Source organism: Sceloporus occidentalis, unplaced genomic scaffold, assembly GCF_023333645.1.
Source record: "Sceloporus occidentalis isolate IW3139 unplaced genomic scaffold, rSceOcc1.0.p SCAF_74, whole genome shotgun sequence".
In the NCBI taxonomy this organism is placed as follows: domain Eukaryota; kingdom Metazoa; phylum Chordata; class Lepidosauria; order Squamata; family Phrynosomatidae; genus Sceloporus; species Sceloporus occidentalis.
The window spans coordinates 3,585,832-3,598,161 of NW_028317054.1; the positions used below are offsets into that span (position 1 = coordinate 3,585,832).

A 12,330-nucleotide genomic window follows, 5' to 3' on the forward strand; every position below is an offset into this window, starting at 1 on the left:
GCAGCATTTGTGTAATAAATGTTATTGACAACCAGAGGAACTAGCGGGCTGTGGGCTTTTTCTTGAAGGATCATATGTTCTCTCTTGATTTTTTTTATCTTAATGTGCAATGCCCTATTCATTTTACACCTTTGCATTCACAAAACCAATGCCAACTGGATGTTAACCCATTCAACACATATGCGATATCAGATTATTCCTGGCCAATGAGCTTCAGGAATCCATGGGTGGGCAAAATCCCCTTCACCTTGGTATTGGTGGCAATGGAGGAGCACCTCTTTCTTTCCTGGTGGAACCACCTAAAACAGACCAGTAAAATATTTTGCTTTAGTTTATTTTTACGGGTTTCATGGGAATTAGTGTACTAACTCATTGCTCAAAGGGAAACATTGCTTTTCCCATGTGTGTATTTTTCAGTTGTTGCTTCCTTTGCTTATAGCCCCTTCCCAAACCAACCATATATTGTACAGTTCAAATCAACCTGTGGACACCAGGCTTTTGGTAAGGGCACCTATACTTACTTCGGCTGTCCCCTCGTAATAGTTTGCTGGGGTATGTTTTATTTACAGGAATAAATGGGTCTGGAGGTGGAAGATCTGACAGTGGGTGAAATGAAAACCGTCTTTCCCATTCATCTAGAAGGAGAAAAAAAAACGTTATTGTGCATTAAATGGTTGTTTTAGTATTGTTTACAGTGTTACATACATATGTAGAATTCTAACTTGAATTAAATAGAGGGCAGTGTTGTTTAGTTCATGCCCATCCATTTAATGTCTATATCTCTCCTACAAAGCCGTATGTGAAAAAACACATGAACATTCAACCTCTAAAGCAGTGCAAAAAATATGGAGAATTTTTCTTTAAAAAATGTACAAAGTTAAAGAAAGTATTTAATACCAAGAAATTCAAAGCAGTGTTGCAAAGTTTGTTTGAAAAGCAGTTGGGTGAGATTGGTGGTAAAGTGGATGTACATAAAAATGTCATGCAAAATGACATTATCCATGTCAATGACCATAGTGAAATACCCTGTATTGTTTACTTTTGAGAAACATATTTTTTTTTGCGGTTTTGAGATCTGTGAGTACTATTGCAGTTACGACACTAAAGAATATCAAATTTGAAAATATTATAGCTAATTGTCCTATAACTAACCCAAAATCCTATGCATATGAGATGTATCAAAACTCAGGACGTGAATATGAATATATGTGTGCTTATTACTTAATATTTAAAAAGGTCCTACTTGTCCTGGAAAAACATATCATTTCTTTAGGTACACTAAAGTAGAAGGAGGGAATTTACAGAAGGACAAGGATTTAGCAGAAATGCTGAAGATGCTATTATCCACAAATGTAAAAAATATTAAAAAAAGCCTTTGTCGTGAAGGGGTTAAGGTATTTTAACAACACAGTGGACCGTCCTCAAAAATGTTTTGTTGTTGGGTTGTGATTTTTTTAAACATACTTATACGGCCAGCAAAGATTCCACTAAAAGTTAAACGTAACTTTTTCTGAATAGTAAATTTTTTGAGGTGCTGCAACAATCAGATGTTTTCTATTTATGTTTTTTATTCACAAAGGAAATGCTGCATCACCAAAAAGGAAGAGGTTTATGGAATATTTCATCTATCACACAGCTTGATTTGTAAATGCATTGGAAATAAAAATCAAGCTAAAACAGGACCTTTTGTACGATCATGGCTTCTCAACCAAGAATAACATTATGAGAATACTTGCTTTGTTTGGGAATCCATTGCTTCGCACACCATCTGGCATGGAATGTGTTAATGTGGTTCTCCACTTGAAGCTAATTTAAATACTCCGGAACACTTTCTTACCTTCAAATGAGTCTTGAAAACCATTTCTTGCTAATGACGGAGGTGGAGGGGGCGGCAGGGGTCCAAAGCCTGGCCTTTCCGGAGGAGGAGGGGGGCGCGCTCCACTTCTTTGGCTATCTTGACTTCCCCTAGAAGGTGGCTGTGGCCCTGAAGGTCCCTTGGAACCGATACCATTTCTACTCACAGGAGGTGGTGGTAGAAGTTGTCCTAAAAAATAAGAAAAATAAGAATTTTACTTTTTCCTCTAATCCCTGGTCTCCTAGTGAAAGGCGTCAGTAAGATGCATTCTGGGAAAGGCACACACTAGTGCCCATAGTGACTTAGTCCCTTAATGACAAAGCACATACATGTACGGGCTCAAAATGCATTGTTTTCAATGGGTTTAGGGACCACCCATTGTCCTTAAGGGGTTAAAGCATTTGGAGAGATATACATGCGCTCCTGAAGGCACATATCCCGCTGCATTCTTAAGTCTGACATATTGAATAATGCTGGTGTGCGGAGCAGAAACTATCTTGGGTGCCTGGCTGCATTACTTTTGTATTCACCGCAGCCACTAAATGTTATTCTATTCTAATTAAAACAATCTTATCTCTGATGGAAAGTCAGCTGTAAATTTTTTTTTTTTAGGGAATGTTCAGGTGTTTTATTGTTTAGGTCAAAACCAGTAAGATGACATGGTAATAGCTTTTCCAAACTTCTGCGAAGAATACTATTGTTCTTATTAACAACAAAAAAACAACACAACAAAATAATAAAAAAAAGAAACAATTATTAACTCAGTTATATCTATTTAAAATTAGCCTCATAATAAACATATATCGCACATGGTCTGCGGTACAAATAATTCATTTGAGTACAAATCATGACTGATTGAGACACTGTGTCATGCCATTATTCCTCAGACAGACTATAGTGTTTATAAAATGTATCATTCTTAATACAACTAAGAGGAGAGTGTTTGTAACAGATTTTGAAAATATGGCTGCATTCCAGGCACAAACTGAAGACTTTTGATGAGGTCAGGCAGTGTAGTAACTATGATGGTTGCAAGAATATAATGACTTTGCACAGGATCCATTGGCATTAGATTGCTTTATGAGTTTAACATTAAAAAGTCATACGTACCAGATCGACCAGGGGGATCTCGAACAGGAGGAGGAGGCCTCTCATTAGGAGGTGGAGGAGGAGGAGGATGGCCAGACCTTGCAGGAGGTAAGGCAGGTGGAGGAGCTCCTGCTAAAGGTAAATTACGGTGTGGAAGTCTTGGCATATCTTCCATGGGACTTGGAGTAGGTGGAAGTGGAGGAGGTGGTCCTGGTCTACCCGGAGGAAGAGGTGGGGGCTGGGAAGATGACATTGGTCTTGGTGTGGAAGGAACAGGTGGCTTATTATTTTGAGGTGGTGGAGGTGGAGGCATATCCCTACCGAGAGATGGTCTGTTTCCTGCTGGAGGGGGTAAAGGTCTGTCTTCCATTCCTCGGCTATGGGTTTGAGGAGGTGGTGGCCTGTTCATGGAAGGAACAGATGGAGGGACTGATGGCGGCACCTGTCTGTTGGTTCCAGCAAATCCCTGAACCCTGTTTGAAGTAGAAGGTGGTGGAATGGGTGGAGCTGACACTGGGCTCATTTGCCTGTTTCCTCCTGGCACTGGTGGTGGACCTCTGTTGTGTAGACTTGAAGGCATTGGTCGGGGAAAACTGTGAACTGAGGGAGGTGCATTCTCTGATCTAGGACTAATATCATTTCGTGGTGGGGGAGGCATACGGTTTCTCTGAGTTTCTGGAGTGGTCCTCAAACCCATTGGAGGGGCAGGTCCCCTTGATGGTCCACTCTGTGGAACAAAGGGTTTAGGCATTGATGTTCTTCCCCCAGGTGGTAAGATCGGAGGTCTGCTTCCCACTGACTCTAAAACAACAGTTGTAATGAAGCATTAACTCAGCAGCTATACAAGAGGCTTACTCCAATATTCAACAAATATGGCTTCATGAAATTTTCAACCAAACGTTTCAAACATTTTGTGCTGTTTTCAGATTTTTGCCTGATATGTTTTCTGGCTGCTGCATATTAGCTATTTGTATGTGGTTTTAGCTCTCTTGCCTCAGCCAAGTCAAACACCTAAGCTCCTTATTATACTGCATGTGCTACACAAAACAATGGCTTATTGTTAATTTCCAAGCCAGATATTTTAACTAATGAAATTCTATCCAGGAAGGGACTTCATTAGCATTACCATAAAGAATCAGCTCAGTGTGGTGATTGTGTAGCGAAAGTCACTCAAAATCTCACGTGATATCACCAGGTTTTTGTCAATGCTAACCAACATAACTGTATATGGCATAGGATTTTGTGCTCAAATTATCCTCTTTAAGACATAATCAACTATTTTCCTCTACACCAGGACAGAGAGGTTGGTAAAATATTTGTAATACTCCAGACAGGCAAGATTTTAAAAACTATCTTGGTATCATTTTAAATAATGGTAACAACATATAAAGAAATGTTATATTCTACTGATAAATATTTATTTTTACATGCCAGGTCCCATACATTTTTGAGGTGATTTGGTTAAATGTGTTTGTAAACGTGGTTACCGTTTTCTCTGCTTCCTGTAGATCGAAGCTTTGGCATTCCTCCTTGGAACAAGCCCCCTAAACCAGGCGGTCCACCAAATCCTCCTCCTCCGCCACCCCCGCCGCCTCCACCCAGGCCCCCACTGCTGCCACCGACAACACCTCCTCCTCCCGGCAATGTTTTAGGCTCTGTGGAAAGAAACAAGTGAGTTTTGTTGCTTTATGTTGACAGTTCACTAAGATGATGCTCAAATAAATCACCGACTTATTAACAGGCAGACTAGATGGGCCGAATGGTTCTTATCTGCCGTCAAATTCTATGTTTATGTTTCTATGTTTATTAAAGAAAAATACATGTCGTTTTTTTGACAGGAACTATATAAGATCCCCCAGCTTCCCCAGGACCTATAGAGAACACTCCGAGGAGCTGCTCAGCACACCCATGTAGCCTATAAAGTCATTTAAGGGTAAACAATATTTAAGCAAATTTAACCATTCTACTTTTTTTCCAACCATTATGGCTTCTGTTCAAAGTTCCGTGAGTCCATCAGTAGGGGTTTGAAAATTGATGGGTGCCAAGACACTGTCACTAGGATCAGCATCCACAAAACAGACTTACTATCAAGAATGGGTCCACTCCGGTCATTGGTAACAGCCTTCTTGAGCTTTCTCCCTTTGGAGATATCGGACAGAAGTGCATTTCGACCTGACAGCTCTGATTTGGTCAATGCAGGTTTCTCTGTATTCGCCTACGGGAAACATGTTAGTCAACACATTGCTCCTTTCTATATCAATAACAAAATACTTATTATGTTAATACACATCACTAAATTATGATATATATGAAAGATAAATATAACATATATGACTACAAAAAGGAGTATGTTGTTTGGGTTTCTATAGCTGCATAGACTGGAGGTCACTTAGAAAGGGTAGTTCTGGCTCAATTCTTTCACTGGTTGCTATGGGGATAAGACCACTTTGAAAAATGTATACATTACAATCACAGGAGTGAGGATTTTTTTCCCCAGATATCGATTTGACATTCTATCAGAACGGGGGATCTTATATTAATGAGATCACAACACAGTAAGTTTATGTGGAAAGTGTTATGTGTAACACAACATTCCTCTGCTCAAATAATCCGACTGCCAATTGTGTCCTGGAAGGGCCGAATGTTTGCCAAACTAAGAGGAAAGTATTCACATTTAAACAACAGCCATGAAAACATAACTATTTTTGGAGAATACGTGTACAAGGAATTGCTGGAGTAACTTAAGAAGCTCAGTGCCATAGGACAACTTCAAAGAAAATATGCAGACAGAGATATACAAGAGCAACAGACAAATACGTATACAGTCCGTGCATCATTCTACTGCTGTTACAATGAACCTTGGAGTTGGAGTTGTTGATGTGGACTTCAACTAATGCCAACAATGGGCAGATCCAAAATGCCGCCATTTAAATGCGACATAAAGCATAAGTTACATCAGGCTTAAGGCAGGTAAAAATGTATTTCCCATTTCTTCTATTCTTGCATATCTTGTCACAATTAAATGCTTTAGATCTTCAAACCAATTTTAAGATTAGAGAAAGATAACCCAAGTAAACACAAAATGCAGTTTTAAATGATGATTTCATACATAGAAGGAAAAAGCGGTCTAACCCTACCTGGCCTTATGAGAAAAAGTAATTGCCCTCTTAGTTACTAAATCAACCAGTTAGCCAGATTTAATTGATAACTGGGTTTAATTTCACGAGACACACACACACACACAGACGTGATTACTGCCAGCCCTGTTGAATCTAAACATCATTAAATAGAACCTGTCATGCAAAGTCAAGCAGGGTAAAGGTGAGAAACAAAGTCATTGACATCTAATGTCTAAGGCCTGGAGACTCCAGTGAACCACGGTGATACCCATTATCTTGGAACAGTGGTGAACCTTCTCAGGAGTGGCTGCCGACCAAAATTCCTCCAAGAGTGCATTGATGGCTCGTCCAAGAGGTCACAAAAGAACCTAGACTAACATATAAAGAACTGCAGACTTTCACAATTCCACAATAAGAAAGAGATTGTGCACAAAAATGGCATCCATGGGAGAGATGTAATGTGAAAGCCACTGCTGACCACAAAACAACACAAAGGCTCCTCTCACTTTTGGGACAATATTCTGTGTACCGATGAGTAAAAATTAGAACTCTTTTGGAAGACATGGGTCTCATGTCTAAAGATAAGATACTCTATCGAGGATATTTGTTTTGTTTTTGTCCTGTGTCATGAAGAAACGTATCATTTTTTAATTTTTTACTTGAATTTAGAAATAAGGGTGAGGTTTCACTCTCACTGCCTTTATCTTTATTCTTTTATAGCAGGTAATACATGTATATGCCTGTTTTGGGATTCTGCTTGTTTTTTTTTCTTTAAATAAATTGGATAATCTGAAACATTTGAATGTGACAAATAAGCAAATAAGTGAAAACGTACCATTCTACAGTTAAAATCCTGGTCTCTTTTTGATGCCTCCCGCACCCCATTCCTTCTAGATTGCAATATTGCAAGAAGGGGCTGCTCTACCTTATCAACTAGCACACAAAGTTAAATAACACTGCATGGAAAATCAGATAAGGCGATATCATCAAACCTACATAGCCAAAAAAAAAAACCCTGAAAGTTGATGTCCCTCAAAAAAAATATTTTGTAAGTTTTATCATTGCTTTCTTACAAAAAATAATAGAGCAAGAAAAAACATAAAAACCCATGGATAAAAGGTGCTCAGTTTGGAATTACTGAAGTGTGACTCTATAAAAAGCTCTAATCCAAATTAAAAAGGCAGACTCGGACAGAGGAAAAAACATTATTCTAGTGCTGTTTCCCACTTTTAAATGTTTGAGATATTCCTGTATTTTTTAACATACTGTGTAAATTGTTATAAAAACTAATGACAAATTCAGCACACTGAGAAGTACGCAGATGACATCACTGAGTGAAACGAGCTCAACTTTTATATAAACATGATGGTTATAATATATATATATATATATATATATATTAGGGCTGCAACTAACGATTATTTTAATAATCGATTAGTTGGCCGATTATTTTTTCGATTAATCGGATAAAAAAAAACAATATGCAAATTTTTTGTTTATTTAAAATAATTGAATGAACTGGATATTAAAAAACAACTTAAAATTTACATTAACATTCTTATTTTGTTATGATGTAATAAAAAACAATATTTTCAAAGTACAAGAACCCAAACACAATATTTATGAAACAAAATAAACCCAAACATTCTGAAAAGAGGTGGACTATTACTGTTCAAGAAACTTTGCCCCAGCCCTGGCACTTTGCACCCAGCACTTTGCACCCAGCACTCAGCACTTTGCACCCAGCACTTTGCACCCAGCGCTTTGCACCCAGCACTTTGCACCCAGCCCTGGCACTTTGCACCCAGCACTTTGCACCCAGCCCTGGCACTTTGCCCCAGCCCTGGCACTTTGCACCCAGCACTTTGCACCCAGCACTTTGCACTTTGCACCCAGCACTTTGCACCCAGCACTCAGCACTTTGCCCCAGCCCTGGCACTTTGCACCCAGCACTTTGCACCCAGCACTTTGCACCCAGCCCTGGCACTTTGCACCCAGAACTTTGCACCCAGCCCTGGCACTTTGCACCCAGCACTTTGCACCCAGCCCTGGCACTTTGCACCCAGCACTTTGCACCCAGCACTCAGCACTTTGCCCCAGCCCTGGCACTTTGCACCCAGCACTTTGCACTGTGCCCCTGCACCCAGTCTCCAACTCTGCCCTGCACCCAGCCCTGCCCTCACATTCTGCCCTGCCCCCACACTCACACCCTGCCCCCACACTCACACCCTGCACCCACACTCACACCCTGCCCTGCATCCCCACCCCCACTCTGCCCTGCACCCAGTCTCCTGCCCTGCCCCCACACTCACACCCTGCCCTGCATCCCCACCCCCACTCTGCCCTGCACTGTCTCCTACCCTGGCCTGCCCCCCCACCCCCACTCTGCCCTGCATCCCCTGAAACCCCACCCCCACCCCCGCGAATCGCTCTGTGCGAATGGAGCCACTCGCACAGAGCGATTCGCACAGACATGAAGAATACTTACCTCCGGAACGCGTCACATCCGTCACGCAACTAAAAGAAGGCGGAGACTGCAGAGCATGTAGCAGAAGCGGGGAACGCTCGCGGAGGTAAGTAAAAGGAGCCGAGTGCTCCAACAACGAATCGATCACTCGATTAATCGATAACGGAAATCGTCGACAACGATTTCCGTTATCGATTATTATCGATTTTATCGATTTGGTGTTTCAGCCCTAATATATATATATATATAAATGTACTTTCTTTCACTTTATGTGTATTTTTTCCTACAATAATATAATATAATAATATAATAAAATACCTGTGATAATGTAGGTGGAGGAGGTGGGGGTGGAGGGGGGACAGGCATCTTTAAATAAGTTCTCTATGTCTTCTCCAGTACCTGTTAACAACAAAAAGAAGTGTATTAGCAACACCGCTGCCAATGCACAGCTATAGGTATTACAACAATTCCTAAAATATGCTAAAGGTGCTGTCCCACTTAGACAAAAATATTGAGCCTACATGCTAGGAATAGCAGATCTGCCATTTTATTCTTTCCTCGGGGTGTTTAAACACATGAAAGTAATGGAAATGAAGCTTTTTTCAGCTTCTAACGCAGCCCATGCAGATAACCATTGCGCCCAAGAAAGTGGCGTCAGGAGGCAGCTGCTAGATGAGTAACAGAGCAACGCTTCACAGTGAATGCCGGTCTAATTGCAAAGAGACAGGGACAGTGAAGCCAACAGCTGAGCTGAAAAAATGGAGCCTTATTTACTCTTTAAAGAATTATTCAGACTGTACAAAAATGTATTTTGTAAAATGGCAGGAAGTTTTACTTTATTGAGGTGATGGTAGATAAGTAGAATCGCTTCCCAGCAGCAGTGGTAGAGGCTAATATAGTGAAGTAATAAAAAAATTAATGAGATAGGCATATGTCTCCTGAATCTAAGATGAAACCATGGATGGGCTAAACGGCTCTTATCTGCCATCAAATTCTCTGTTTCTGTGTGTCAAATTTTGTTGTAGATAATTGTTTTTGTTATTCAGCGTAGTCAATGTAAAAAGATAAGGAAAAACATGGCGGATACTGTTAAAAAAAAAAGTGTTTCTTTTCTTCATTACTAATACCCAAGCATTTCAATGGGTGCATAAAGTATATTGTTAGCATCCATCATGGCTGCTAACATTAAACAATGGACAATGGAGCAGTTTATTTTCTTTGTAACAATAGGTACAAGGCGACGCGTTATTAATTAGAAAGAACTTTCAAAAGCATAGCCAAGAACTTTGAGTAACATTCTGTTGTAAGCTCACAAGACCAGGGCCCTCTCCTCCTTCTCTATCAGTATGCTGTAATGTGCGTAAATGTTATTGGCATTTTACATTGTAACAGCGCCACAGCCTCTGCTGGTGCTATATGAATAAAAGCAATGTAATAATAGCTCGATTGACTTTTAAGGTTGTGCTGAGGGCTGCCATTTGCCCCGTGCTCTCATGAATATTATCTACGCTCTTGCGCTCGGAAGCTTCCTGCCAAGAAGCTGAAACAGGAAGGTTTGTGCTTACAGCAAACCCACAGCCATCCTGTCTTTCTGCTGCTTTCTGTTTCCAGCTGTTGAAACCCAGCGAGGCAATACGAGGCAGGTCGGGTCTTACAAAGAAACGTTTATGGCCATTAACAAACAGGGAATCCACCGCTCGGGGGAGGCCGAGTCTCCATGCTCACGCAAGCCTTGAGACTGTATTGTGCCAAATGAATCGGCATATATTATATTTTCCATTGCTTTCCTTATGCTAAATTGTGCCGGTGTAGCTAGGGATCAGCTTTGGCGTTCCTTTACTCCACGACAGGACTAATGCTTACTAAATAACAGATAAACTTTCCGTCAAAAAACACAGTCTGGACACCGCTAACACTTTCAACTGAACCAGGCGTAAAAAATATATGATTTTAATATCAAATATTAATGTACGCTTGTGCTCGGACTATGTTATTCCAGCACTTATACACTCACTGGCCACTTTATTAGGTACACCTTGCAAGTACCGGGTTGGACCACCTTTTGCCTTCAGAACAGCTTTTATTCTTCGTGGCATACTTTCTACAAGGTGTTGGAAACATTCAAGGGTCCCAAAGTGTGCCAAGAAAATGTCCCCCACACCATTCCACCACCAGCAGCCTGGTGATACAAGGCAGGATGGATCCATGCTTTCATGTTGTTTACACCAAATTCTGGCCCTGCCATCTGAATGTCGCAGCTGGAATCGAGACTCATAAGACCAGTCAACGTTCTTCCAGTGTTCCATTGTCCAATTTTGGTGAGCCTGTGTGAATTGTAGCCTCAGTTTCCTTAGCTAACAGGAGCGGCACCCAGTGTGGTCTTCTGCTGGAACCCGTCTGCTTCAAGGTTCGTGTTGTGCGTTCAGAGATGGTATTCTGCATACCTTGGTTGTAACGAGTGGTTATTTGAGTTACTGTTGCCTTTCTGTCATCTCGAACCAGTCTGTATCTAATAAAGTGGCCAGTGAGTGTATATTTACATTTTATTTTATCGGTAGTGCATCATTCTGAGAACAGTCCTAAATTCAACTGAATGGTCCCAACGACTAGTGCCAGCTCTAGGCTACCATGGCAAATGCCAAGTTTGTTGAGAGTACCCTTAAAATTCTGTAGAAAAAAAGGTAGGTTTTCTTTAATAAAAATAAAAATCCTAATTCATTCAGTAAAAACACTATAAGCTATGTACTGTATGACACAGGTAATGAGAGGGCAAGCCAAGAAGAGCTGCTCCAGCTTCTGTGGGATATGACCACCCTGATGTCTTCTAGCAAAGTCTTGAATGCGGTGGCATAAAAGGCATCGGGTTCCCTACAATGAATGTACTGACTCAGAAAAACACATGTTAAGTTGCCAACCTGGCATCAATCTTAAACTAACCCCCACTAACCACGTATTTGCACTAAATAAATAATGGAAAAAATATACATGCTTTTACATTTTCTTTTATAGTTATAGTTCTATTGCTGCAAAGTGATTCAAGATGCACCTCTGAGTAGATTTTTATGGACATATTTCCAAAAAAATACGTCATTCCATATAGTATCAAAAAAAAGCTAAGCAAAAAAATACATCTTTAGACAAATGGAAGAGAGACTCTCTTATAGAGCCCCTTTGTGTGTCGGAGAGCAGTTCTGCCTATAGTCACAAAAAAGGAATGCATGGATTACCAGGCCTCTTAAAGTTCAGTGTTGCTCATTTAACAATCCCACTATTCAGCAGGACACCGCATAATCTGCAAAAATACAGCAAAATCTTTCTTTAACCAGTGTGTCTCATCCAGAGAGTAACCTTAAGTTACATGAAACTGCCATGAGCCAAATGCTGGTGGAACTTTGCCAATATTAAATTAGAAGACATTTGTATTTCCTGGCTACAACACATCAATTAACCATTTAGGTTACAGAACGGCCATATAAACACTGACCTGTGCCATCATGGACTTGGAAAGAAAAGTAGCATCTATAACCTGACGAATTAAATAATGTATTGCAGTACAATAACACAGAGTGACATTAGATGGATGTCTCTGTCAGAGAGCCTGTAATATTATCTGATCTGGAAAAACTCTTGAAATCACATAAATTTGTGATAGTTATCTAGTTTGCCTTTAAAGATCCAAACCCTATTTTTAATATGTCGTTTTATCTGCAATTTCCAATAGGTTTTGGGGGTGGATTGTTAAAGGATAACACAGATTATCCAACGTTTATTAATTATTAGTTCTAGAACTAGCCTTCCTA

General features: G+C 40.3%; 1 protein-coding gene across 2 annotated transcripts; it reads right to left on the reverse strand.

The window, feature by feature from the left end:
* Window positions 1–243: 243 nt before the first annotated feature.
* Window positions 244–8,896, reverse strand: LOC149285972 (WAS/WASL-interacting protein family member 1-like). 2 transcript variants are annotated; one of them, XM_089494732.1, is made up of 7 exons: window positions 8,849–8,896; window positions 5,030–5,159; window positions 4,432–4,599; window positions 2,966–3,745; window positions 1,838–2,044; window positions 522–635; window positions 244–299 (listed from the first exon to the last, which is right to left on the reverse strand). In XM_089494732.1, the coding sequence occupies exons 1-7, from the start codon at window positions 8,894–8,896 to the stop codon at window positions 244–246; spliced, it is 1,503 nt and encodes a 500-aa protein (XP_089350858.1). The 2 variants fall into 2 exon arrangements, with proteins under 2 accessions (XP_089350858.1, XP_089350859.1); XM_089494733.1 differs by lacking the exon at window positions 4,432–4,599 and having other exon boundaries at window positions 2,966–3,544.
* Window positions 8,897–12,330: the final 3,434 nt, after the last annotated feature.

What these genes read in the sequence shown, in the direction of transcription:
- LOC149285972 (XM_089494732.1), bottom strand. Translation starts at nt 8,896, where the DNA reads ATGCCTGTCCCCCCTCCACCCCCACCTCCTCCACCTACATTATCACAG. An exon ending in GAGTGGACCCATTCTTGATA is followed by an intron (nt 4,600 to 5,029) that starts GTAAGTCTGTTT and finishes TTCTTTCCACAG; the next exon opens with AGCCTAAAACATTGCCGGGA. An exon ending in TTTTCAAGACTCATTTGAAG is followed by an intron (nt 636 to 1,837) that starts GTAAGAAAGTGT and finishes TTCTCCTTCTAG; the next exon opens with ATGAATGGGAAAGACGGTTT.